The 25,663-nt window shown below is 38.7% G+C and overlaps 2 protein-coding genes and 1 pseudogene across 2 annotated transcripts; all 3 read left to right on the top strand.

The window, feature by feature from the left end:
- Positions 1-3,349: 3,349 nt before the first annotated feature.
- LOC139337374 (N-acetylaspartate synthetase-like) lies at positions 3,350-5,744 on the top strand. The gene is made up of 3 exons (XM_070971919.1): positions 3,350-3,569; positions 3,941-4,105; positions 5,311-5,744. Exons 1-3 carry the CDS (start codon positions 3,350-3,352, stop codon positions 5,742-5,744), a joined length of 819 nt encoding a protein of 272 aa, XP_070828020.1.
- A 2,885-nt stretch (positions 5,745-8,629) lies between these two features.
- On the top strand, positions 8,630-13,497 carry LOC139350392 (CD209 antigen-like). Its single transcript, XM_070991736.1, has 7 exons — positions 8,630-8,783; positions 9,104-9,236; positions 10,475-10,573; positions 10,675-11,469; positions 11,648-11,790; positions 12,173-12,282; positions 12,406-13,497. The coding sequence occupies exons 1-7, from the start codon at positions 8,760-8,762 to the stop codon at positions 12,542-12,544; spliced, it is 1,443 nt and encodes a 480-aa protein (XP_070847837.1). The 5' UTR covers positions 8,630-8,759; the 3' UTR covers positions 12,545-13,497.
- Positions 13,498-18,997: 5,500 nt separating this feature from the next.
- LOC139337383 (uncharacterized) lies at positions 18,998-23,754 on the top strand (annotated as a pseudogene).
- Positions 23,755-25,663: the final 1,909 nt, after the last annotated feature.

Raw genomic sequence — 25,663 nt, forward strand, 5'->3', positions numbered from 1 at the left:
TCGATTGATCAGAAAGAATGACAGCATTGGCAAGTTGTTTTGCTCTTCCTATTAAAATGAGAACATATATCCATACAGAGAATGCAAAAAATCAAGCTAAATACAACATAAACACAGGGCAAAGCAATGTAGCCTGGTCCTAATCCATTAAGGGCTTTGTATATAAGGAGGAGGACCTTAAAATCAATTCTGAATGTTGTAGGAAGTCAGTGCAGAGCTGCTAAAACTGGACTCATGTGCTCTCTCCTCTTGGTTCTGGTTAAGAGATGAGCTGCAGAGAGTTCTTGGATCTTGGCAAAGACACCAGCCTTTAGCCTTCTCTGAAGAGTCACAAAAGCAGTGAAACAGAGGCTCAAATGTTCTTAAAAGGCAGTTTTATTAACTCAAATGCATGGATTGCCAAGAAGCTCTCAAATCCTCTGCCAGTTTTGGAGATTATTTCAAATCCTCTGAGAAGTTGTTGCTGGCAATAAAAACAAGAGGCCAAAATTGGAAAACTCCATGTAATTTAAAATCTTGATGAACTAAATGACTGCTTGCCACTTTCAGAATTATATAAAGAAAGATGGTCTTCCACAGAATGAGCTGCAAAAAAACAAAAATGGCAAAAAAATAAAATTTAACAGAATGAAAAAACCTCTGGTTAAAACACAAAACAAAAGCACATCACAACACATCAAAGAATACTGTTCAGAATGACAGTGGTTAACAGTTATAGTACAGTGAAGTGGACACTGTTCCATCCAGCTGCTGCTGTGTCAGAGTTCAATTTGACAGTTAATGAGTCCATCTTTAACATGTCTTGAACCTTTGCAACCCTCTTTGGATTGATGAATAAGAAACACGTTGGTGAACAGAATAATTCATTATCAACCACTGTATACAGTGATTTGTTCTAAAGGACGACAGAAAAAAGTGTTTCTTTACCTCTGAAGGAACTCAAGTGTGGAGCCCAGATCGTCGGGATAGTGGACACTGAGGCAGGGCAAATGCTCATTCTAGTCACAGGCAAGGAGCTGGCTGTTGGTGCTTCATTATCCCTGGACTTGAAGACTGCTTCCCATTTTCAATTTGAGCAGGTCACTGCATGATCAGTGAGCCACATCCTGGTCCTGACGCCTATCCATGCCACTGTGGCATCCGTCATCTCAGACGCAACAATCATCAATCACAATCAGCTATCATTTCTCACTGTATCCATGGGCTTGGCCTTTCTCTCCTTCCAAACACTGCATCAAGGCTTCAGGAAACTTCTCCCATGGAATGGGAAAGGTGTCAATCTGCAGTAGGAATCAGGCAGCTGGATGAGGATGAGGAGGAGTTTGAATTTTCAATACTGACAACAGATCATCTTCCTGGATGAACTGAAATATAACCAACAATTGGAGAGTCACCTCTAAAATATTTAGAACTGGTGCTGGGAGGTCTGCCAACATCTTAGTAATAGTGCTGCTTAGTATGTTGCTTTGCTCTGCATTAATGGGGAGAAATCAGTCAAGCCACTTATGCTCATCACTGCATCATTGCACTGGCTTTCCTAACTGAGTACAGATGGTGCTGAGAAAGGAATTCTGCCATGTACTGTACATTAGCACCAGAAAATGGTGCATTGACCAAAGGAGTCAAATTTCAGGATCAATTCTGGGTAATTATGTAAATAATGTCACTTCAGGTGTCAGACCGTGCATGAAGTGGCAAACTAGCAGTAGATACTGCACAAAGACAGCTAACAATAAACTCTCCCTGCTCGCAATTCTGCCACAGAACAGATTCTAAGAAACATTCCAGTGTCTCTCCCACAGACAAACCTATCTGTCTGCACTCATCTCTTCCACAGTATAAGTCACTGATATTGTGCTCTGTTAAATCTCTGTGTTTCCTTGACATGTGGGTGGTAAATGAAGATTTGACCTTGAAAACATTTGGGCATCCTCTCACTGGACAACTCACTGCACGTCCTTCCACTTCAAGTGAGTGATTAGATCTTTAGTGTGTTGACACTGGTGTTCACAACTCTGTGCGTTTAAAGGCAGCAACAGTTGTCCTTACAATAACACCAACAGAAGCAGATATATTACGCCTCTGGTAAAAAAAATTTTTTGCAATGAAGCACATAATCCCTCAATGTCTTAACGGACTTGCCACAGAAATAACAACTAAACATTTCCTTTGTGATCCTTTGGTAAAGCTTGCAAGCTAATTTCCAACATAAAAACTTCTAACCCGACATTGATGATGTTCGACAAAAGTCAGCTCTCTCAAAGACAGGTAGGATTAAATTAACTTACCCTTAAATAGCCAGGGCACCACAAAAACCGCAGAAAAGACATTTTTGAATTTAATGTTAGTTATTAGTATATACATATATATAATTATGCACACACGCACGTACATATATACTGTATAAAGAATATGAACAGATTTTGAAATTCTGATTGTGACTTTATATTCAGTTGCTTTGAATCAAAGAATTTATTTCTATACTTATTTCTTGTTCTTATTACTTTTTTGCTTGAAAAGAGGCTGAAAAGGTGTTAGGTATTACACTTAAAGTATTAAACTTAATTTTTATAATATGAGTAAATTCTTGTTTTTTCCCCCTCAAAATATGTCATAATTGGTGATTATTCTCAACAAAAAAATCCAAGTGGAAATAGGATGACACTTATTTATAATAATAATAAGCAGAATGGTGGATTCATTTGTTGAATTAATAATGAATATGTGTGCCACAATATGGAAATTACTACTTCTATAACTATCACTAGTACTATTATTAAATTAAATCATGTTTGCTTGAAATGCAAGAAATAACACCAAGAGGTTGCATTTTCTTGAGGAAACGTGTGAAGAAAATGATAACAAAGATAGGTGATAAATGTGTCTGTGTGTGCGCACGTGTTGGGGGCTCACTGTGAGCTCCACTACTTTTGACCACAGTTGTCGTGACAAAATGAGCAAATCCACTTTTAACACTATGTATAGGGATTGTATATCTGCTTCTCACACATCTGACCTGAGTAGCTTCTAAACAATATTTTTTGCTGGGGTAGGTGATTACACATGAAAGGCTCAGGTCATCTGACGGGTCTGACTGCTCATCCTGAGAGGGTAGCATCAGAGCACCGCTGGGGAGGGGCCAACTTTGAACAGCAAACAGCAACTGACAAATCTTGAATAGTATGCCTGCAAGTGGAGAAGTGCTCCAACAACAACTGCAACACCTCTGGGTACCAGACTTTCTCACAAAGACGGGCGGCATAGAGAAAGTTGTGCACAACAGAAAGCACAAGCAAGCCAGCGGTTGGACCTCAGCTACGAATTCCATACCTAATCTTTAAAGTTTGATATGGAGGAAAGAGCACACACAAATTCTGTCCAGAAACATGACAAAGGACTAAACACTCAAAATGGACTTCAAACTATAGTTGTGCGTGAGTTTGAGCCGGAGGACAAATCTGCAGTCCAGCTGATCTTTTGTGAAGGGCTGATGGAGATGGTTCCAGACACGGCCTTCAGAGGCTTGAGACATCACCCTGAGAGTCTCCTGCTCTATTCTGCTATGACAGGTAAGATTATTACATAAATGACATATTTCTCTAATTCTCTGCGACTTGCACAGAAATATGTGGGGGTGATAATTGCAAGAACACTGAGCATTGACACCAACCAGGTGACAGGTGACTACATTTTCTTTTGAGACACATCTTAAGAAATGTTCTCACAGAGCCTTCTTTCCATAAAGATTTCTTGATTGCAATAAAAACATTCTTTGTCTTTTCTGGTTATTAGTTCTTGTGTTTTTCTCATGTTATTGTAATTTATAATGCAGTTTTCAAATGAATCTGACATTGTGCTTGTTGCATGGAGAAAGTTAAAAGTGTAAGAACTTTAGTTTGTCGTTACATTTACACATCTGCTCATATCTTTGCTCTGGCAGTTGTTTGTTTTATCATCACCATGTGCTGGTGGGTGATAGGACTCCTCCCTGCAATTGTGCTGTGTGGGCGCTACTTCTACAGCAGACGTGTGATCCATGGTTACCTGGAGCACGCCATGAGCACAGACATGGCAGACATCGAAGGCTTTTATATGAAACCACCAGGTATCTATTGTATAACTTACATTTCAAATGCAGAATGTACTGAAAAATGATCTATTTCTGAGTGACAGGGATAAAATTGAGGCACCCTCTTTTGTTCCCTGATAAGCAGTGATACATAAGAATGAGCCTCTGCATGTAATATAAGGGTCATGAGTGTTTTTGAATTGCACACAGCCATACTTGCAGCACAGTTTGGACCCAAAATGAAGACTGAAGTCCTTATAAATGACACAATGTCAGTTAAATGCAGTGTTAGAGCAATGTATTTACACTAATTACAGGTTTGTAGATTCACACATCCAGTGAAAACTACAAACTTCTGTATCATGTCCTGTTTCTTTGTTTTGCTAATTCATCAAAAATATTAATGCCTTGAAATACATCCAAGAGGGAAAATAATCAAATTTCTGCAGCAGAAAAAAAAGTTACTTTTTATTGATTATTACAATGAAAGTTGGAAGTGCAGGAAGATACGGTTCTGTATGGAGATGACAGCAATTTCATTAAACTGATTTAAAACTAAGACACAGTGTCGCCTATGTTGGCTGCAACTAATAGTATTCTCTTTTTCTGGTTCAGTCCATTGAAAATATTTGTATTAAATCTGTACAATAAATTCATGAAATAAAACATATGAGATTTATTCAGGGGTAGAAGGATAAATTCCTGGGCTTTTTCCCTTATTTCCAAGTGTTTCAGAGTCCAGATGGAGAGAGGGGTTCAATGTCTGACATCGAGAAATATTTCAAAATAGTAAGAAACTATAAAATTGGATCATATGAATCACTTGAATAAAGATCACATTGTTAGCAATTCACCATATTATTGGGAAGACTTTTCTGTCCAGAGGAAACAGAGCAGTGTCTGATAATGGATGCCCAGCTGTACAGATCATTGTACAACTTATAAATAAAGAGCAATTTAAACACCTCCTCCGGCGCTGACGCATAATCTCTTACCTGGCTGTGCCTGTGAATCATAGTTTTCACACCACATTGCTGTACAAGCTTTCCTTGAGCCTGGGCGTCCACAGGAAACCTGTAATGACGTCAGGACTGAAAAGGATACTGTGCATCAAAGCTCAGTGACTGATTGGGTTGGTTGAGGCAGGCAATTATCTGTTGTAGCTGTGAAACAAAAGACTTGAATGAATTGTATTTTCACATCCTTTATTCATCATGTTGTGTCCTTGCCCTTCACCTCAGACTCCTGTCTGTGGGTAGCGGTGCTGGAAGGCAAAGTGGTGGGTGTCGTGGCAGCAGTCGGCCAGCAGGATCCAGGCGGTGCTGTCGAGTTGCAGCGGATGTGTGTTGGCCGCAGCTATCGGCAGCGTGGCATCGGCGTGGCACTGGGACAGAAGGTTCTGGAGTTTGCTGTCACTCACAGATACTCATCTGTTGTCTTGGGAACCACAGCGTACACACGTGCTGCGCACCAGCTCTACCAGCGTTTGGGCTTCCGTTGTGTGGAGGTCACCAACGGGTATGTCACACCTGGTGCGAGACGATCCTTACTAGAACAAATTTTCTACAGGGTCCGCCATCATCACTACAGCCTCAGTGTGCAACATAGCAAGACACTTAAAATGGACAGCAATGGCCTTCATGGGAGTTCAGCACTGTCAGCACCAGGAAAATGACAGCCTTGGTTGTCTGTTCAAATACTTATGTTTTCCTGACAAGCAACGTACATAAACTACATACATGAATAGAGCGCTGTTATTGCACCACTGAACCTGTGTGGGAAGAGCTCAGCACGGCTGGCTTTGACAATGCTGTACATATAACTCTGTCTCTGTCAGCTGTGGTGATTCTTTGAACCATGACAACAGTCTTTCTCCCCCTTAATCAGTAGTAGTACTTATATGAACTTCACCAAGTCTTAATGGTAGAGAAAAGGCTCATATGAATTAATTTTTGGGTGGTAGTTTCAGAGGCTTGTCTTGACCACAGGGCTTAAACCAGAACATGATCACACGGCATGGGTCAGACGAAAAAAACACTTCTTTACTAATTTAGATATGAGGACTACCTAAATAGAGAACTATCTCATTACTTTTAAAACTTGTGGTCATATTTTGATTATTATGAAAGCTCAGTATTGACTATCCCCTTTGAAAAACTTTAATATAAAAAATAAATATATGTGTTCTATCATGTACATGTCTACGTTTTTCTTACTTACTGTAATTACGTAGCAGTGTTTTTAATGATGTCTGTGATTGTCACTGATGCTGTATGTGCTTTTGTTTGTCTGGTTATGTTAGCTTCTCTTTTTATCTGCGGTGCTCAGATGTCTCTTGCAAAAAGAATCTCAAGGAGATTAATTAAATAAAGGCTATATATAGCATGCCATTTGTATAAAGTTGGAGGACTCACAATAAACAGAAGTGCAAAGTCAAAGCAGCAGAGGCGGAGATATTCTACCCAAGCTACAAAAATGCTACATCCTGCATTCCCCATAATGCAGCATCTTTTATTAGACTGCTCTGCCTCCTAAAAGCCTACACCATTCAAACCTTCAAGCTCATGTTTGTACAGTAAAACAGGCTTCATGTTAAAACACTGACATCCAAGCAGAACTAATCCTGGTGACGTGTTGTTTTTTGCTAACTTGGAAAGCTCCCTCCTGAAGCTCATTAGGCATTATACAATTGTTCTCCACGGTGAGTAGTCCTGTACTCACTGCGACGAGTAAACTAATCGTAATGCTTAAAATCGGTGGAGTGCCCCAGTTGAATAATTTGAAGACTGAATCTCTCATTAAAATGGCTCATACTCATAAAGCCCTGCAGGCTTTGTAATATAAGTCTTTACTCTGTTATTGATCAGTGTAATATTCAAATGAGTCAAAACATTTTTATCTCTGGGTGAAGAACAATACTTTCTGCACGTTCTATGGCCTGGTCTGTGTCTGTGTTCTTTTTGAGCTATCAGCCCATCTTGAAAACACAACTGCTTGGATGAGATAATGGAAGGGTGTAGTTGCTGATCCCAGCTCTGTCAGGACTCACTAGTAGTTTCTCAGCGACTCACTTCCTTACACAAACACATGAATGACCTTAAACATCCATACCATGAAATTCAACTTTTCTAAGTTGTTATCTGTATGACAGCTATGGGTCACTGAACTGGCCCTTTAACATTCAGTTCAGCTAAATTTAGTTTAGAGGTTTTGAGTTTTTACCTGAAGCTAGACACAGAAACAAATGAAAATGCAAAAGAACACACTGTGAGCCAGAATGACTGTAGATCACTGGAACATTCCTGACCGCACATCTTGAATGAGATGGACTGGACATACAGACCACAAGGCGATGCTTTAGACTACAGCTTGCAACATACAGGGTAATTCTTCCCATTTTGCATTTCTTTGTCCTAACAGTGGAACAGATGGGAGGTCGAGTCATTGATCACACATCCACATTTGTCAGGGCAGCAGCGTGTTTCCTGGCACTGGCCCTCTACATGTTCAGGACAGGCTGCATCATATAGAGACCACTAATGTGCTGCACCATCTATAGCAAGTGATTTTCACACAGGAACCTGACTAAGCCTGCGTTGCTGAATTGTTGGCAAGCTATTGAGCCGTTAAAGCTTTTGAAAGGTTAGCTCTAGTTTCCATTGTTCCTAAAGGGCCAGTTACTGTCTTGTGAGCTTAATGATGTTTTCCAAACATAGAAGCCAGTGAGGGTAAATGCAGTGTGTAACAATAAGACTGACGCGTGTGCATAAAGCATTTTATGAATGGATTTACTGTATTACTCAACATGAAAATGACCATCAAGTTCAGATGAATCTGGAAAAAGAAAACAAACTTCTGTACCACCCTGACACACGTGCTGCTTTAATTATGATCACAGTAGGATTAAATAAAGTCTACAAAAAATGGATTTAGTCGCTCAGTGCACGACCTTTTGCTCAATCAGAAAATCTGCTGGAACAAAACTTGAGTAAGAAAAGTAAATTTGCGACCAGACTCAGACTTCTTCCCAGTATGTTCATATGAAAACTCCATGCTCAGCATTTTTGGGTTTTGTGAAATCTGTTCTTCCTCATATCTGTCCATAGCAATATGTGGTTTATGTTGTGAAACTGGCAAAACGTTGCTGCTGCTCTCTGTAGAGCTCTGATTACACTAAATCAAACAGATTTATTTCCCCTGATCTCATACAGTGGTATTCATGCCTCATGACCTTGGAGAGGGCAGGTGTTTAGTCCAACCGGAAACACAGACTGGTTTCATTTATAAGCTCATTTTGTCTGTTTATGATAAAATTAAAAAAAAAAAAAGAAAAGAAAAAGAAAAAGAAAAAAAAAAGTGATTTCTCTGGTCACAATGACACCATAAACTGCACCACCAATGCTGAGATTAGTTATGGTTGATCAAGAGTATCCTGAGATTAATTTCAACCCCACATGCCTTCATCTGATTTTTCTGATTAACTCACCAGCAGGAAGATTGGAGGTTCTCACTCCGCCTCCTGACCAACCCTAAGTTTCTGCCCTGCTGGCCACACATGTAGAGAACACCACACAAGGATTTAAAGTGAGTGTGGCATACATTGAAGCATAAGTGCCCTGCTTTGGTGGGTGAAGTTACAGGAAGTGAATAGGTTTGGTTTTAATTCCTTCATTATTCCATCCTATTGACTATGTTATCATCTCCACAAGCAGAGGTAAGGTTTACTTTACATTCATGGCATTCAAGGTCTAAATTTGATATTCTTATCCAGTGTGGCACTATAAAAACAGAAAACCAACTTCTTTAAGCAATTAGCAAAAGAGAAGAAGAAGTTTTGGCAATTTGCATACATGCATGTCCTGCTAAAAGTTAATACAATGTCTGCAGTATTATTCTTTATGTCAAGATAGAAACTTACTGGAGGGAACTTAGAACATAAATGAAAGGCAAATAACAAAGCGGACAGATTTCTATTAACCTTAATAAAAAAAGGCTATTTCAGAAGCTAACGCTACAGTTTTTTTCACTGGTAAGTCTACAGCTCATGAAGCACAAGCAAAGATGGCTGTCGAGTACCATGCCTCTACTGTGACAAACATGGACTACGAGAACAGTAAAATTGGCTATAAGCAACTTTTCATGGATGGCAGCAAGCTCCAGTATTCAGGTAACAAAATAAGAACTTCAGTCTGAATAGGGTTAGGGGTTGTGACAATATAAACCACGAGACAAACGGAAAAGGGCCAGTTCCCCTCAGCTCCTCAGAGCTTTTTAATATTTTTCAGTATACTATGTTTGTTTCACAGCCCACAACTGGACTGTTTTAGTTTGGTCCCACTCATATAGCTACTGCTACATCATGATATATTTCACCAGATGATTAAAAAAAAACTGACTGTCTTTGAGTTTTTATATTGAGGTTTACACCCAATCCCAATATCCCAATCAATATTTTTGGTTGTATTAGTGATCACTGAGCAGGACCGATTAATGGCAATGTAGGATTTATAGAACTGTTGCATTAATGGGACAGGCATCTCCATTTGTCAGATATTTGACCCTAAGGACTGGCCAAAAACATCATCCTTGTCTGATTATTTTATCTATACAGATTGTCTCAATTTGACTTTATTAACAATTTAACTATATGTGGTGTAGATAAGTCAGTTATTATTATTAGTAAGTTTATTTGTAAAGGGACCATGTATAATAAAAAACATAAATGTTCCCATTTGATGCATTGTACCAGAGTTAGCTCAGAGCTAATTTACATCTGCAGTCCCTTGGCAGGTCACAAGTCAGACATTTGTTAAAAAGACATCACAGAGAAATAGCAATAAGACAGTAAACAAACATCACAGAAAAATGGCAATAAGACAATGACACAAAACTGTACGGTTAAGCCACCCACTCATATATACACAAACACTATGACGCACCCACACAGAGATACACACACTCACATACACAAACACGGTCATACAGAGTTGAGTGTCTTTCAGTAGATTTTTGAGTTTGTTCTTAAAGCTTCTGCTAGAATCACACTTCCTAATGCTATCGGGGAGAGTACAATGTAAAACTACATTTACTGCAAAGTGAGATTTTATCCTTATCAGCCAACTCAAGTTAAAAATGATCCATATTTTTAAACTAATGACAGGTCCTGTGGTTTGTTATAAGTTTTACAAATTATATATGCTATATAATTATATATCCACATAAATATGTTGGTATATGTAATATGTTGTTTTAAGACCTAAGAAATAATTATAAATCAAGTGTATTTCGAAGAAAACTGTTATTTAGTCATTTGTCAAGTATTCTACAGATGAAGCAGACAACCACAGGTTCCTTAAAACACTTCATCAATTTGAAGTTTCTGTTTCTATTCTTGCTCTCGTTCAGTTTATGCATTGAGAAACAGCCCTTTCCGGCTTGCTACAGTTTGCCTCGGTCTGATGTGTGTCCTCCTGTTGGCTTGGGTCATAGGTCAGAGTGTCCACTGTGAGTCTACCTCTCTGTTTTCTCTGTCAAATATTCAAGTTTTAGAGAGTTGCCTCGTCATGGTAAATCACTGATTTCCTGATATCTCTCATCTCTGGCAGACCAAAAAGTAGAGCAAGACCATCAGAACAAGCTAAAAGTCATGAGTAAAGAGAAAGAGAGTCTACAGGAAGACCTGAGGACAGCACGAAGAGAGAAGAAGAATCTGGAGACGACACGCAATGACTTACAGCAACGAAGTGATTACTTATCTAGACGAAATCAACAGATACAGACCAATAACAATTTACTGACTGAGGAAACAAACAATCTTAAAGTCAGCCAAAGCCAGTTACAGGAGAGTAACAATGCTTTAAAAGAAGAGACAGAACAGTTAAAGGTCAGTCAAGACCAGCTGCAGACTGCTAACGATGCCTTGTCTACAGCCAAAAACCTGTTACAAAAACAGTATGATTTAGTGGTCAAACGCAAAAATGAGTTACAGGCCAGCTATGACTCAGTGACCAGAGACAGGGACAATTTGCAGAACAAATACAATAATGTAACAAGATCAAAAGAGCAGCTGCAGATGAATTACAACAACCTGATTAAGGATGTTGAGCATTTGCAGGACAGATACAACTTCTCTTCCAATGAGAAAGACAAGCTAGCAAGCAGTCACCAAAACCTGACCCTAGCAAAGGACATTCTGCAGGCCAATTACAACTTGCTGGCAAAAACAACAGATGAGCTGCGGGCTTCTTATGCCTCCATGGTTCAGGAGAAAAATGATCTTCAAAACAGCTGCAAAAATGTAACGGTGGAGAGAGACCTGTTGACGACGAAAAATGACAACCTGACTGCTGAGAGAGACCAGCTGCAGGTGGAAGTTGAGAGAATGAAAGCAGTGATTCAAGGTAACTGACAAAAAGCACACCTGACACGTTTGATATGGCAAAATGTCTTGTCACCTGAAAAACAAAGCAAACCTTTTTGGATTTACTACAGAAAACCACCAAACATCACTTCACTATCATGTCTTCCAACTCAATGCATGTAAACACTGTTGTCACAATAAAAACACTGTATTTTCAGACAAGAAATGCCCCAGTGGCTGGAGGAAATTTCAGCATCATTGCTACTACACTTCTATTGGCAAGAAAAACTGGAGGCTGAGCAGAGAGTACTGTCAAACCAAAGGAGCAGACCTGGCAGTCATAACGAGCCAAGAGGAAATGGTTTGTTTATCCAGACACATTTATTTATATCTTCATGGCTGTACGTTCAGGTATCACCATATCAATTTTTTAAAACCCTGAATGCTTTATATTACAGTTTATAGACACAAGGGTATTTGGCAACCCCACAAATGCAACTCCAATATTCACTTTCTTTTAGCTCTGTTTTTGGTCTCCACAGACTCCTCAGGGAAATATCTGGCTTTCACCAGTTAGTCAATTTTTACGATTAAAAATATTGATGAGTACAGCTAATTTAAGCTATTTGTTCTGCTACACCAATACAATAACTGTATGTATGACAAGCTAATAAAGTAAAACGCAACTTTATGTGTAAAACACCTTTGCAATAACTTTTAAGTTTATGCCTTGTTTCTCATAGACCTTCATCAATGGCTTGTATCCAAGTGACAAAGAAGCCTGGATTGGACTGACTGATGAAGGAGTAGAGGGCCGGTGGAAATGGGTTGATGGGACACCGATGACCACATCGTAAGAAACTACACTCATATCTGTTTTTTTTCCAGGCTAAAACCTCTGGACAATGTTGGCTTTGTTCACCCAATGATAGGGCAGGGTTTATTTTCATTTTGGATATCTCACCTCGTCCTGCAGGTTCTGGGGTAAAAACCAGCCCAACAGCTTTGACGGGAGGAACCAGGACTGTGTGGAGTTCTGGCACCATGCGACAGGGATTGGCGACTGGAATGATGAGAACTGTAACATAGAGCAAAACTGGATCTGTGAGATGTAGTTTTCAAGTACAGAGAGGCCTTGAGCTTTAGTTAACCCTGCTGGGCACTCTCTGGCACTGATGATCATCATGTAAGATCAGTGTCATATGAAAAAATGTGTATGGACTGCAATCAGTGAATTGGAAGTAATTGAAATGTTAGACTTCCTGTTTGCTTAAAAATCAATAATGCGAGATCAATATACGCACAATGACACACAGCATTGCTACCAGCTAAAGCCTGAAATGTATTGTTGTGATATGTAATGTATTGTGAAGTCAAACTGTCTGGGTCATATGGAACCAGGTTGGTTGAGAGAGGTCGAGCTTTCCATTGATATCTGTGCATACTGTAGAAACAATGACGTTAGTGTTGTAACTAATTTCTTAAAGGATGACAATTGATTTTCAGTTAACCCAAATTTAGAAATAGACACTTCCAGATCATGTCAACCTAATTTGCAAATGTAATTAATTAATAAGCATTTCTCAAGAGTTGTACTTATTAATCAGTTCCTGCTGATCTAGTGATAGAGCAGCGGGGTGGAGGCTGAGCTTGCTAAAATGTGTCCTTTAGCAACAGGCCTTAGTCTGCCTGCTTGACCTGCTGGTGAAAATCATCCAACAGCTGAAACAGAGGCAAACATGGTGAAAGTGAAAGGATTTGTCTTAGGTTACTAATGTTAATGATTTTGTGTTCAGTTATGGCTCCCTGTGTGATGACACTGATGTAGGGGGAATGGATACCAGCAATAGACTTTATCATGCATAATTCAATATGTATTAACAATTAAATCTGTGATTTAGCTGTTTAAATTGACGCATGGATAAAAGCTGCTTACATTGCACTTAAAACATTTCTTGCTTATTTTATAGTCTCAAAACTAGTGATTCATGTAAACACATAAAATGAGTGATTTCAAATAAAATAATTAATCTTGTACAACTAGTGTAATAAATCACACTCACAGACTAAAAAAAAGAAGCCGATGTGTGTTGGTTCTCCAGGAACAATATCATCTGCCAAGCGCTGTTTGCTGATGTTGTCAGTAGTGAAAAATAGACAGCCACAGAGAATACTGCTGTAGAAAACACGGTTCTAACCAAGTTTGACTCATGTCCAGAAAAAAGACTGTAATGCTAACACTAAACAGTATAATGTGAAGAAATAGCTTTCTGAGATTGCTAAAATGATCCACACTGTGGCAGTGGCAGTATGAAAAAAATCATCAATGAGAAAGATACATGGAGGCAGTGAGAATGTATACTTACACTTGGAGATAAATGATTGGTTAGCAAGGAAAACAAACAATGCTTTAAGTTGATGACTGTCATCTAATGTAGGTTGTCCGATGTAACAGAACCAAGTATTTTGTCTCACCTTTACTTGTCACGGCATAATGAACAGAGATTTCACATCACATAGCCGCCAGATAGTCCATGCGTCACATCCCACACTTCACAAAGATCGAGAATGAACCTCCACATTTGCAGATGACTTCATTCTGTTTCTGTAAACAGTGTCCTGTCTTTTATGCAATCAGGGCTGTACTTGCATGTCGCTATTCCTAACAATGACCCATTGTGGGAGCTGTCATGATTGACTTTGCTGTCACTTAAGCAATTTTTTACTGTTAAAACAGATTTTCTGGTGAGGCATTGTGTTGGGTCGACATTTCTATATTAACAATGAAGCTAAAGTTCCCCTTGTGCTTTGCTTTGAATGCATGAGAGGATAACCATCTGGCAGCCTGCTCCATAGCCAGAAATGCTACTCATTCCTCTCCACAACGCCTTTGCATTTGAGGTAGAGTGTGCACTCATTTTTCATTTTCTCTCAGTGCTGTAGGTGTTCCTTCCATTATCTTCCTCTGTAGGTCCTTTCATGGAGACTTAGTCTAACATTTTATCTAATGTGCACAGAACATTTGCCCACACAAACCAAATGTTTTTCTTAGATATTTCAAACAAGTATTATCTATTAAAGTAACTACAGTGTAATAAATGAGATTATCAACCCATTCATTTGAAGATGTTGAACAAGCAACTTCTAAGTAAGAGCAATAATCCTAATGCTCCCACTGTGTCATCTCAGAAGGTCTCAGAAACTGAGAAAACGGCCGTTCATCAGAGACACAGAAGTCTGTATATTGCTTTGGGGGCATCATCTGCTGTTAAATGTATGCTTTGATTATGACAATTCAAAATCTCTCTTTTGAGGCCCTGACGTTTTGGAAGTGCAATCAGTGGAGTACACCTTCAGCAATGTTTCTCAAAAATCAATGTTTGCCTCATTGGATTCTGTCCATTCTCACATTCCTTCTCTCTGCCTCATATTGACCTTGTTCATTATATTAGTTATACAGTCATGTATAACATATATCAGGCCTTTCATTGCTTGAAAATCATTAAAACCACAGTAAAAATACCAACTACCTTCAGGTACATTAACTTTTACCTTGAGGAAAGTGTTTTTATACACTTCGTTAAATTAACTACTTCAGCTCACAATTTCAAATGGATCTGTTTGTCAGTCTAATTCCTTGTCGGCTGTCATTCCTTCACTCTTTCCAGTGCCCTACAAGTGTCTTTAGCTCCCTTTTGCTGGTCCCCGTCAGCTCTGTGACTGTATGTCTGCCAGATATTCTGGAGCACAAAGGCAAGCCGCCGGTGCTAATGTTAGACAGAGGAATTCTTTCATTTTTAACATCTTAATGTCAATTCAGTGACACATACTTGTCGAAATATGGTCAATGACCTTAAAAAAAAAATCTAGAAAAAAAAAAACTTGTTTGTTACTTAACATGAGTTCAGAGCAAATTAAATAAATAATTCAGTAAAACATGGAAAAAAAATGTGTCACCTTGCACACTTTGCAGGTTATCATTTACTATTTCACTCTGTAGATTTTATATTCTAAATTGACATATTTGTTTCGAACCTCTTTGACTTCCAATTCCTATGGCACCTATAGACAGGTCAGTAATATGGCCACATGTTAACATTAGAGTTCAAGCACAATGATATACAACAGATTCACTTAACAAGTTTTTTACTGCTGGAAAGATGTCATAAAACTAGTCAGTCTATGTAGTTTAAAGGTGCAACATTTTTTAAATTGGTGCTACATGACCACAGACAAAAGGCTTCCAGGAGTTCCACGGTTATGCTGAACACAAACATGTTTCACTTTTTTGACATAAAACTGCACCAGTTTTCTGTGTTTTTACAAACTCTTGTTGTAAAACATAATTTAGCAAACATGAGTCAAACCAACATCAAATTTAAAGGCTGAGTACAGCTTCAGTTTCTTTGTTTGTATAAGTGAAATTTTTTTCTCAAAACAAAACCTAATGGTATCCACAATGGTATTGAATACTTAGCAAATCAATAAACAGCGTTCTCAAGTGGTCCTCTGCTCCAAAGGCTGAAAATGTCTGTGAAGACATCCATCAGTTGATCAGCACACACATTGAGAGCTCGGCGAGGGATGCCATCAAGTCCAGGTGCCCCATGTGGATTATCCTTTTGAAGAATCTGCACCTGTCATCCCTGGATATTATTGACAGCCTATGTAAGATAAAACATGCCAACCCTCTAAAAAAATCTATCTATCTAAATGCCAAACCTTCTTTTTTAAATCTGATAAATAAATAAATAAATGTAATAATGAATGTGTGAATTATTTCTAATGACAATGAAACAGACACACAGGCTCAAAATACTAACTATAAGTTACACTTTTTCAAAGTGTGGATTTGCCAAAGGCCTTCTCCCTGAAATTTGTGACTTTCAAAGAAAAAACATGTACTGGAGGCAGGGAGAGCTGAGTGTGTCGCAGATGTGATGAAAAGTGTTTCACAACATGATCAAGTTCCATCATTAGGTTTAGATGACACTACCAGTGGCACAAATAAGTTGTTGTGCTTTCTTATGTTTGCCAGTGGTGCCCCCTGCTGGTAAGATCAAGTTCCTGTCAGTGAGGCCAAACTTTGTGGACTGCACAGTCTCCAGCTCTGTCCTTGAAATGAAACAAAGGAGACATCATGGAGGGAATTTCACATCCAGTCTTTATAGCTGCCACAAGACCAGTGAAAGAACTGCAAGCAATACACACCAGAGACTATTACAAGATATCGTTTGATTTAGAGGCATTATCTCTGTCTCAACAGTGCTGAACAATCAGTGCGGTATTGCATGCTTTTCAAAAACCATGACGACCATGCTATAGTTACAGGCAAACTGAAATATTGGCAAAAACATATGCGGTAACTTTTCATGATATATTTTAACATACTGTATTGATTGAAATATATTTGATATTGTAATTGATTGATATTGTAAAGATGAAAGCGAGTGGTTAAATATTAACTTCCTGTGGCTTTGACACAAAAGAAAAATAAAAAAAAACAAAAACAAAAAAACAGTGCGTGGACAGATTCGTTTGCATTCACCACCAACTTGATCTGCGGTAAGAAATTAGAAATTAAGAACAAAAAATAAAAAACTAATAATGCAGAAAAACATTTTGTGAACAAGCACACTGCATTTGCTGAAAAGTATCCAGCTGGAGACGATAGGAGAACAATTTCTGAGTTGCGGAAAGCAGAGCAAAGTTTGTTGTTGTTTTGTTGGCAATAGCATCCCCCAATAAAGTAACAAAAATGTAATCTGTTTTCTTTATTGTAGTTCTATTTAAATTTCTTAAATATAACAAAACATGGTATTATTGTGTTGCATGTGGTAAAACATATCAATGAGTGCTCATTTAGACATAATAGTAATGTTGATAGACCAATTTAGCCACAGCAGGCTGTGTTAAATTCATTAGAAAGCTCAAATATGTTTTGCAGCTCTGGCCAGATTTTTGATTTTATTTTTTTCGGGCCAAAAATGTCTCTTTCAATTGTAAATGTTGCAGACCCCTGGGGGGTTAAGATATCTTTTTCCTGAACCCATGTTAACCCATTTTAAAACACAAAACGCAAAAGGCCAAGACAACGAAAAGAGCGAGTGGGTGCTTTTCAAACAAATGAAATAATCAAAACCAAAAGAGAATTCTCCTAAAATGAGCTTAACAAACTATAACAAAAAGAGAACTCTTCAAAAGAAAGAGCTGAAGTAGTACTAACCAAACGAGAACTCTCTAAAAATGAGAGCTACCTAATTCCAACACCAAACAAAATGGAAAACAAAACCCTCCTAAATGAGGCCTACTAGTCAAATGGAAACAAAACGAGAACCACAATACAGGGGGGGGGGGGGGGGGGGGATAAGCCTATTAATAAGCCTATTAAAGTTTACAAATCAAAAACCTCTAAACCTAGCTCTTTTGAGTCTGGTTGCCAACAATATAACAAAAACACACTTTTGACAAATCTGTCACACACTAAGTGGATCTCTCCTGTGCCGAGGACTGGTCACCAAAGATGCCGGCCACAGACTGCCAGGCTGAGAGCCAGCAGGCGAATAGGTGTTTGCAGGGGATTGGACACTGGCTGCAGGCTCCTCCCCAATTGCCGTTCTCTTCCGGAGGAGGACACAGGGGGCACGAGGACACACACAAACACACACAAAAAGACACATATACCCCCAAAAACGGTGGCAGCCGTAACAGGGCTGCACTTCTGTCAGGGTAGATAACTGCCACAAAGACTTATCTGTGTTATACTTCATGCTTTGTCACTCTGATTCACTGCACTGCAGGAGGCTGAAAGCTTCACGTTCATGTATCTAATGTTTAGTCTGCTGTTTGTCATGTGATTTTCTATCTAACTGAATGAACTGCATGTGAACCACTGTTATTACATATCACTATTATTCTGGAATTTTCTGCACATATGTGACTGTGTGTGTAGTGCAAATACCATCCATCCATCCATCCATCCATCCATCCATCCATCCATCCATCCATCCATCCATTTTCTATACCGCGTATCCCTTTCAGGGTTGCGGGGGTGCTGCAGCCTATCCCAGCCGTCGACGGGCGAGAGGCGGGGTACACCCTGGACCGGTCGCCAGTCGATCGTAGGGCACAAACACACAACTATTCACACTCACACCTACACAACAAATTCACCAGAGTTAAATTTCCAGTGTGAGGCCAGTTTAGAGTAAAGTGTTGATGTTCTGGTGTTTGTTCTGGAAGAATGAACCCTGCTTAAGTGTGCAAACATAATTTAAGGGTGTAGCATTACAGAGTCAACGGTCTTCAAAACCTATCGGTGTTGTTTTTAACATCCGGGTATTTGGGCAGGTACTTCGAGACGAATTGGACAGCGGCCACTTTCTGTCACTCGCATGAAGGATGAGAAGGCGAGATTGGTGAGTACGACGCGACGAAAGTTTGCCTTGTTGTTGTTAATTTGCAGTCAAATGTGCCTATGTTGTCATATAGTTTCACATTTTTGAGCCATGTTGAAACATTGTGGTATTTAACGAGTGGCCGCCGTCGTAGTTGCACGGTAAGCAGACATGCCAGACGTGTCCAATGAGGATAACGTCGACAGTTAGCTTAGTTTTCAGTTCGTTTTTTGACACGACGGTCTAACGTTAAGCCAGCGAAACGCTAATTGAAAATAGTTACAAGCTCTCGAGCAAAATGTATTTTTAAACGGTTTGCGGTTTTAAAATGTGTTTCAACTGACAGGGTTAGGTTGTCTGCAATGTGCGCGCTGTCGGCTAACTAATGCTACTGTTAATATCACTGCATAGATTGGAATTGTGTTGGTGAAGTAACGGTAATTTATACCGATTTGCTGGCTTTTGTAGCGTTTAACATATGGTCAGACTAACGTAAACTTATTTACTGGCCGTTTTCTGCATCACCTCTAGTGTTTTAACTCGTTGTATCTTTTGCCTTGTAGCAATCTACACGATTAAGAGGGTACCCATTCAAAATATCAGATTTCAGGTAAGTGAAGTTGAAGTAAATAGTTAACGTTTAAGGTGCCACAATACAAACGTGTAGGTTAGATATTTTACAATGTGTAAAGTATCTCATGAATGTGTTATAGTTGTGAAGGAGTCCTGTGTCCTGCCAACACTGATAATGCTATCCCCAGATATTATTTCTCAGCATATAAAGTTACGAAGTTTACAGGTTAAGACTAGTATTTATTTCAAGATATTGATATTATATTATTGCTAATATTTTTTTGTTGAACTGTAGATGTTACTATTTCTGGGAATTGTCTAATATTCTATTTTAGTACTCTGTCTGACTCCAGGTCAGTAAAATTACTCAGGTAACAGTTAACGGCAAGGCGAATGTATGGTGTAACAGTGGAGCTGGCATAAAGATACAATTTTGTGTTTTTCAGTGCATTTGTTTGACAGGTTACAAAGATACTGCAGTCACCATAAGAAGTGTGAAGAGCAGTATATAAAGTTCCAGAGCTGTCAGGCAGGAACAGAACATCTGCATACCCACCAGCTTCAGTTACAAAAAGTATATTTTAGTCCATCAGAGAGAAATTGAGTGTAGTGAAAGCTTTTGGTTGTTCTTCAGGTTATGATAAATATTTATCATTTAAATTAGCATCTAAGGGATGTCTAAAATGTCTTTTTGTTGCTCTGTGCACACCTCTCTTTCTCCACAGGCTCATGTTGTAGATGGCAAAATGATAATTAAGGTGGAGTATCAGAACTGCAAGAAATACATCAAATTACAAACTCCTGATTTTGAAGAATTCATTTCTGAAGGTAAATGTCCAGATTGGCATATGACTAACCAGTTATTAGTTAATTACTGGTTAGTAATTAACTAACTAATTAACTTGTGTTAACACCAAGTGGTAGTCATGATATTTTATGATGTAAATAATTTCCATGTTGTCTTTTAACCTCATCATTTAGTGAGAGAGAAGTTCTCCATCCTTGTGGACAAGATTACTGTGGAGGATGATTCCGGCACTGAGGTTGATGAAGCCGTGTTTGCAGAATTAGCCACATTGGAAGGAATTTGTTTTGTCATCAAGGACAGTCACAACAATGGTAAATTTAGAGTGTTCTAGTTTTACATGGCATTAATAGCAGTGCTTATTTCAGATGCCTCTATTGCATTAAATTATCTTGCTTCCAATTTTAAGATTATCAAATGAAGTATTAAACACTTGGAAGTGATAATTGATTGCTTAAAAAACAAGTCATGTTCTCTAGCACAAAGTCTGACATAGGTTTTTGGCTGTTTGTTCAGTTCATTCCCTTTCCCTCTGTGTTCTTAAGAATAGAAGCAGAGTTTCTTGTGTGGTGGATTACAAATCTGATCCACAGCATCGCTGCAAATGAGGTGAGTTGTGTGTGTTTTTAATCTTTTGTATTAGATTCAGGCACATCTCAGTCTTCTCCTTTCACACCACTATCTTCACCCAGTGGAAGTGTCCTGTCTGTGTCCATTAGTAGCATTGACGGTGAAACTTCAAGACCATCCAAGCGAAAGAGGGATGATGAAGAAGCCTTTCAGAGTTCTTCAGCCAGAGATGTAAGTTTCATCATCGTAACTATCCCCTTTTTGATTTATTTCAAGTGCTTTATATAAAAAATCCATTAAAAAAACACCAGTACAATACCTCGAAAGCTTGATTTTCCATTCATAAAAATCTGCATTTTCCTTTTAGCTTTGCCATGATTTAATCATTAAAGTTCTGCTATAATGACGTTGCTGTTAGTTTGCCTCTCTAGGTTTATATTATAACTGCTGTTGTAATCTGTTTAGCTAATAAAGCAGATTCTGCAGATAAAACCAGGAGGGACGACTGTGCTTGAAGAATATGAAGAAACGGGGACACTGTGTGACACTAGAAGAAGGCAGATGGTAAACATTCTTGCGGCACACATGGTTGAGACAGAAGGGTAAGTTGATGATACCAGAGTTAAGTTGTTGACACCTATTTAACTTTTTTCCCTTTTAAATTAATTTACATAATACATACATAATTTAGGTCAGCTGGGGCCAAATTAATAGTATGTTACTAATGATGTTGAGTTGTGAAAAGACTTAATTTTTGCTTCAACAAGGTATAAGAAGAAAGCAGCTATGACAGTTAAAAGCTAAACTCCGCACTAGATGACTCACATTACTTGGATAATGTGATAATTGGCATTTCCAGGGTTTTTTTTGTTCGTTGCAGGAGAATCCCTCAGCGAATTACTAAAGAGAAATATGCACTGGGCATTGTGACCTTATTTCCTGCATTGAAGGATCCCCTATCCAGGAAAGGATATGTAAGTTATATATTTATTGTAATTACAAACATTGATTGATTGACATTGATTTAAGACTGAATGAGCTTGACACTGTACAGTGCTCCTTTTATTATTAATGCACAAAAATAGTAATTTACCACTTTGTTGGGTCCACTTAGATAAAAGTACTGCATTAAACACAACAGTCCTTCCATTTTTGTTGTTTGTCAGTTTTGTTATTCGTCTGTTTCTGAAAGGTGTTTATTCAACCTCATGGTAATTTTTGGATTCATACTTTGAACACTGTTACAAGTGGGTTCCTCCTATGGCTGATTATGAAGTAACTTGATTTTGTCTGTGCCTGGTTAGGAACATTTTTACGACAGCCAAAGTGGCTCTGGCTTTCTGGCGTGGCGGCTCAAGACAATTCAGAGAAAGACAAACCTTGGGTCCATGGAACCAAAAATACAGACAGGAGGAGGTGGTCCAAGACAGGAGAAGGAGCTGCCTCAGATTGGTGGCCAGCTGGATGAAGAGCGCTGTAAAGAGGTCATATCCTTGATGAAGCACACAAGTGACAGAGAAATCATCCTGCAGAAGATGAAGGAGACCTTTGAATACAGAAAGCATCTCATCCACAATCCTGATGAGTCTCACAACATACTCTCAGTGTTTCCAAGGCTGCTGGACATTAAAGGGCTGGTATGTATAGGCATCCACCATTCATGGCCAAAAGCTTGTGATTGCCAGAAATGTGAATTTTACCACACATCTTCCATTTCTCTGCAGATACATCAAGATTTCAGCCTCCTCTTTGGACCAGAAACAGCTGATAAACTGCTTGAGAAGTGGCATACGTCCTTTAAAGGAAAGGTGATCAGAGAAGCAGAGAGTCTTACAACCACCCCTGTGCTCCAGAGTTTGCTGAAGTCTGCCAAGAATCCAAACAATAATGCATCCTCTGAGAATCGCCCAGGTATTCATTTAAATGCCAAATTAAATTAATGTATTGTTCTATGCAGTACTTAAGTGGATAGTTTGGATTATCTTAAGTGTGTTTGTATGAGGTACCTCTCCATAGTCAGTGCCTGACTTACAGTAGGTGTTGGTCAGCACCATCCAGTTTGGAGAAGCAGAAATGAGTACTGGCAGAGGCTAAGCATGTACTGCTGGCAAGGCCCTGTCCATACCAGTTCATTTCTTAGTTTCCTTGCTGGTACTCCTCTCTACTGCTCAAAATTCGGGGCATGGCAGTCGACATCTGTTATAGTTACTACACTGACTATCCATAAGTACTTCATATAGCCCAACTTAAAGAAAACCAAGCTATCCCCTTTTTTAAGATGTGACTTGAATTAAACAGTTGATGAAACAGGATGGTCCATTGGGTCCCTTTCTTCTTCTTACAGAGTGGGACAGTGACATGGCATCTTTGCTACTGCTCCTGCATATCCTACCACCTCAGCCTAATAAAAAGAAAACACAGAAGATCAGCGCAGCTCAAGCCATGGACCATGTAGTTGTGTTTCACAAGGTAAGTACAGGGCCGCGTTTTGGGATTTAAGTGGAAAATGTGTCAGAATTAGATAACATTAAAAATACAACTTGACAAGTGTTTTTTCCCACAGTCATGCAGAAGCCTTCAAGAACACCTAGAGAACCAGGAGGGACATTGCTAACCATATCTTCTTGCTTCTGGAACCTCCAAGCAGGCCATCAGTGCTTACTACATTGTGATGGACAAGAAGCTCATCCCCTGTCAGGGAGCCACGTCATTGGCAGCCTTTGATGAACTTTTTAAAGTGCACTTTGTTTTCAGTGTAAGTTATGATGATGCTCTCAGCAACATGTGCACATTCCTTCAGACAACAGTCTATAGTATTGATGTTGACACCACTAAAGAGAGTCCAAAGGTGAAGGACCTAAGAGCCAAGTTCCTTAACAAAGTACATACAACATTTGTATGTAATTGCACAATGCACTTGGTGCATATAGTCAGCACTTTGTTCTTTGTTTTGTTGTTTTTGCAGAGGTTATACCTCTGACATGGACCTTGATTTGATAAATCAACCTTCAACATCTGGGATGTCAAAAGATCAAGCGAAACATATGTGTGCTTCAATCATTGCAAAGTTACAGGGCAGTGGTGTTGCCAACAATGTTGTATTATCTGTCGTTGAAAGCATGGAGGAGTATGTCCGTGAAGTTCATGCAGATCTTAAAGAACATGAGTTAAATGCAGTGTCTACTGAAAATTCCAGTAGAAGTGCAGTTGAAGAAGTCTTCAACAGTACTTTCAATCCTTTTAGTGACTTAAACACAAATTCTAAATGGACAAAGTATTTTAGTGAGAAATGGGGTGTTGTTGAACCACTAGAAATTCACTTAGGAGTGAGATATGATTCAAAGAGAAACAAAATATCTGGAGTATAAGAGCAGGTACCAGTAAATGACACTTTCATTTACATACCCCTGTTAAAAACATTAGAGTTCATTTTCAAGAATGAAGAAATCTGTTGTCAGATTAAGAAATCTGCCACTGTTAGTACTTTATACCAGGATTTCTGTGATGGAAAATACTATAGAAATCACACATTGTATTCAAAATCAAAAAATGCATTGCAAATGCAAGTTTATTATGATGACTTTGAAACATCAAATCGGCTAGGATGTCTATATTTTACACTCCGCAATTTGCCACCATGTCTAAACTCATCCCTGATGAACATCCAACTAATTTCTTTGTTTCATTCACAAGATGCAAAAAAATATGGTATTGACAAAATACTCCATTTGTAGAAGATGTTAAAGTATTAGAGAGTAATGGAATGAAAGTGTCATTTGCTGAACAACCTGTTTTGGCACCATTGCACAAGTAACAGGTGACAATTTAGGTCTGAACTCAATTCTGGGTTATGTTGAATCTTTCTCTGCACACCATTACTGCAGAATGTGTCTCATTGATAAAGCAACAGCTCAAACAGTGTTTTGCGAAAGTGATCCACGTGTGATTTTGCGAACAAAATTTACCAATGAGCAGCATTACAGTTACCTTGTTGAGAATCCAAGGGAAAATTCTTGTTTTGGGCTCAAACACAATAGTATACTGAATTCATTATCATTCTTCAATGTATCCGATAATTTTGTGTTTGATATAATGCATGATATCCTAGAAGGCGTAGCACAATATGAAATTAAGTTGTTGTTTGAGTATTTGAATCAGAACTTAATTTCTAATGAAAACATACTCCAACGTGTATATGCATTCAACTATGGCTTCATGGATAAAAAAAAAAATCACCCAACACACATAAATGTGTTTTGCAGTGGCAGTGGTATTAGGCTTAATGCCAGTCAAACATTGTGCCTTATTCGAAATCTCCCACTAATCTTCGGAGATGTTCCAGAAGGTGACACACACTGGCATTTGTTGTTACCGTTGTTGCATATTGTGAACATAGTATTTTCCCCATGTGTTACCGAGGGAATGACTATTTTTAAAACATCTTATTGAAGAACACTGGTTATTTAGAGTTTTGTATCCTGAAAATACTTTGATCCCAAAACATCACTTCATGATCCATTATTCTGAATGTATTCGCCAAATTGGTCCTTTAGTACATGTTTGGAGTATGAGGTATGAAGCAAAACACAAATTCTTTAAGTCTAGCATTAAAAACTTCAAGAACATAACAAAGTCCCTTGCAAAGAAACACCAAATAGCTGTTGCCTATCATTGGGAATCACTGTCCGCCAAAGGTATTGAGTCTGGGCCTGTCAAATCAAAAATTCTGACTGATGTTGAAAATGGTGATTTGGTTTCAGAGTATTTTCATATTGATATGTCAAGTGAAATAAATGTTACAACCTGGATCAAACATAATGGCGTTGAATATTTCCTGGGTCTTGTTGTTTGCACAGATGTTGTTAATGAGATGCCAGTGTTCAATAAGA

Source organism: Chaetodon trifascialis, chromosome 2 (assembly GCF_039877785.1).
Source record: "Chaetodon trifascialis isolate fChaTrf1 chromosome 2, fChaTrf1.hap1, whole genome shotgun sequence".
Taxonomy (NCBI): Eukaryota; Metazoa; Chordata; class Actinopteri; order Chaetodontiformes; family Chaetodontidae; genus Chaetodon; species Chaetodon trifascialis.

What these genes read in the sequence shown, in the direction of transcription:
- LOC139337374 (XM_070971919.1), top strand. Translation starts at nt 3,350, where the DNA reads ATGGAGGAAAGAGCACACACAAATTCTGTCCAGAAACATGACAAAGGA. An exon ending in GCTCTATTCTGCTATGACAG is followed by an intron (nt 3,570 to 3,940) that starts GTAAGATTATTA and finishes TTGCTCTGGCAG; the next exon opens with TTGTTTGTTTTATCATCACC. An exon ending in CTTTTATATGAAACCACCAG is followed by an intron (nt 4,106 to 5,310) that starts GTATCTATTGTA and finishes CCTTCACCTCAG; the next exon opens with ACTCCTGTCTGTGGGTAGCG.
- LOC139350392 (XM_070991736.1), top strand. Translation starts at nt 8,760, where the DNA reads ATGTTATCATCTCCACAAGCAGAG. An exon ending in TATCATCTCCACAAGCAGAG is followed by an intron (nt 8,784 to 9,103) that starts GTAAGGTTTACT and finishes TTCACTGGTAAG; the next exon opens with TCTACAGCTCATGAAGCACA. An exon ending in CATAGGTCAGAGTGTCCACT is followed by an intron (nt 10,574 to 10,674) that starts GTGAGTCTACCT and finishes CATCTCTGGCAG; the next exon opens with ACCAAAAAGTAGAGCAAGAC.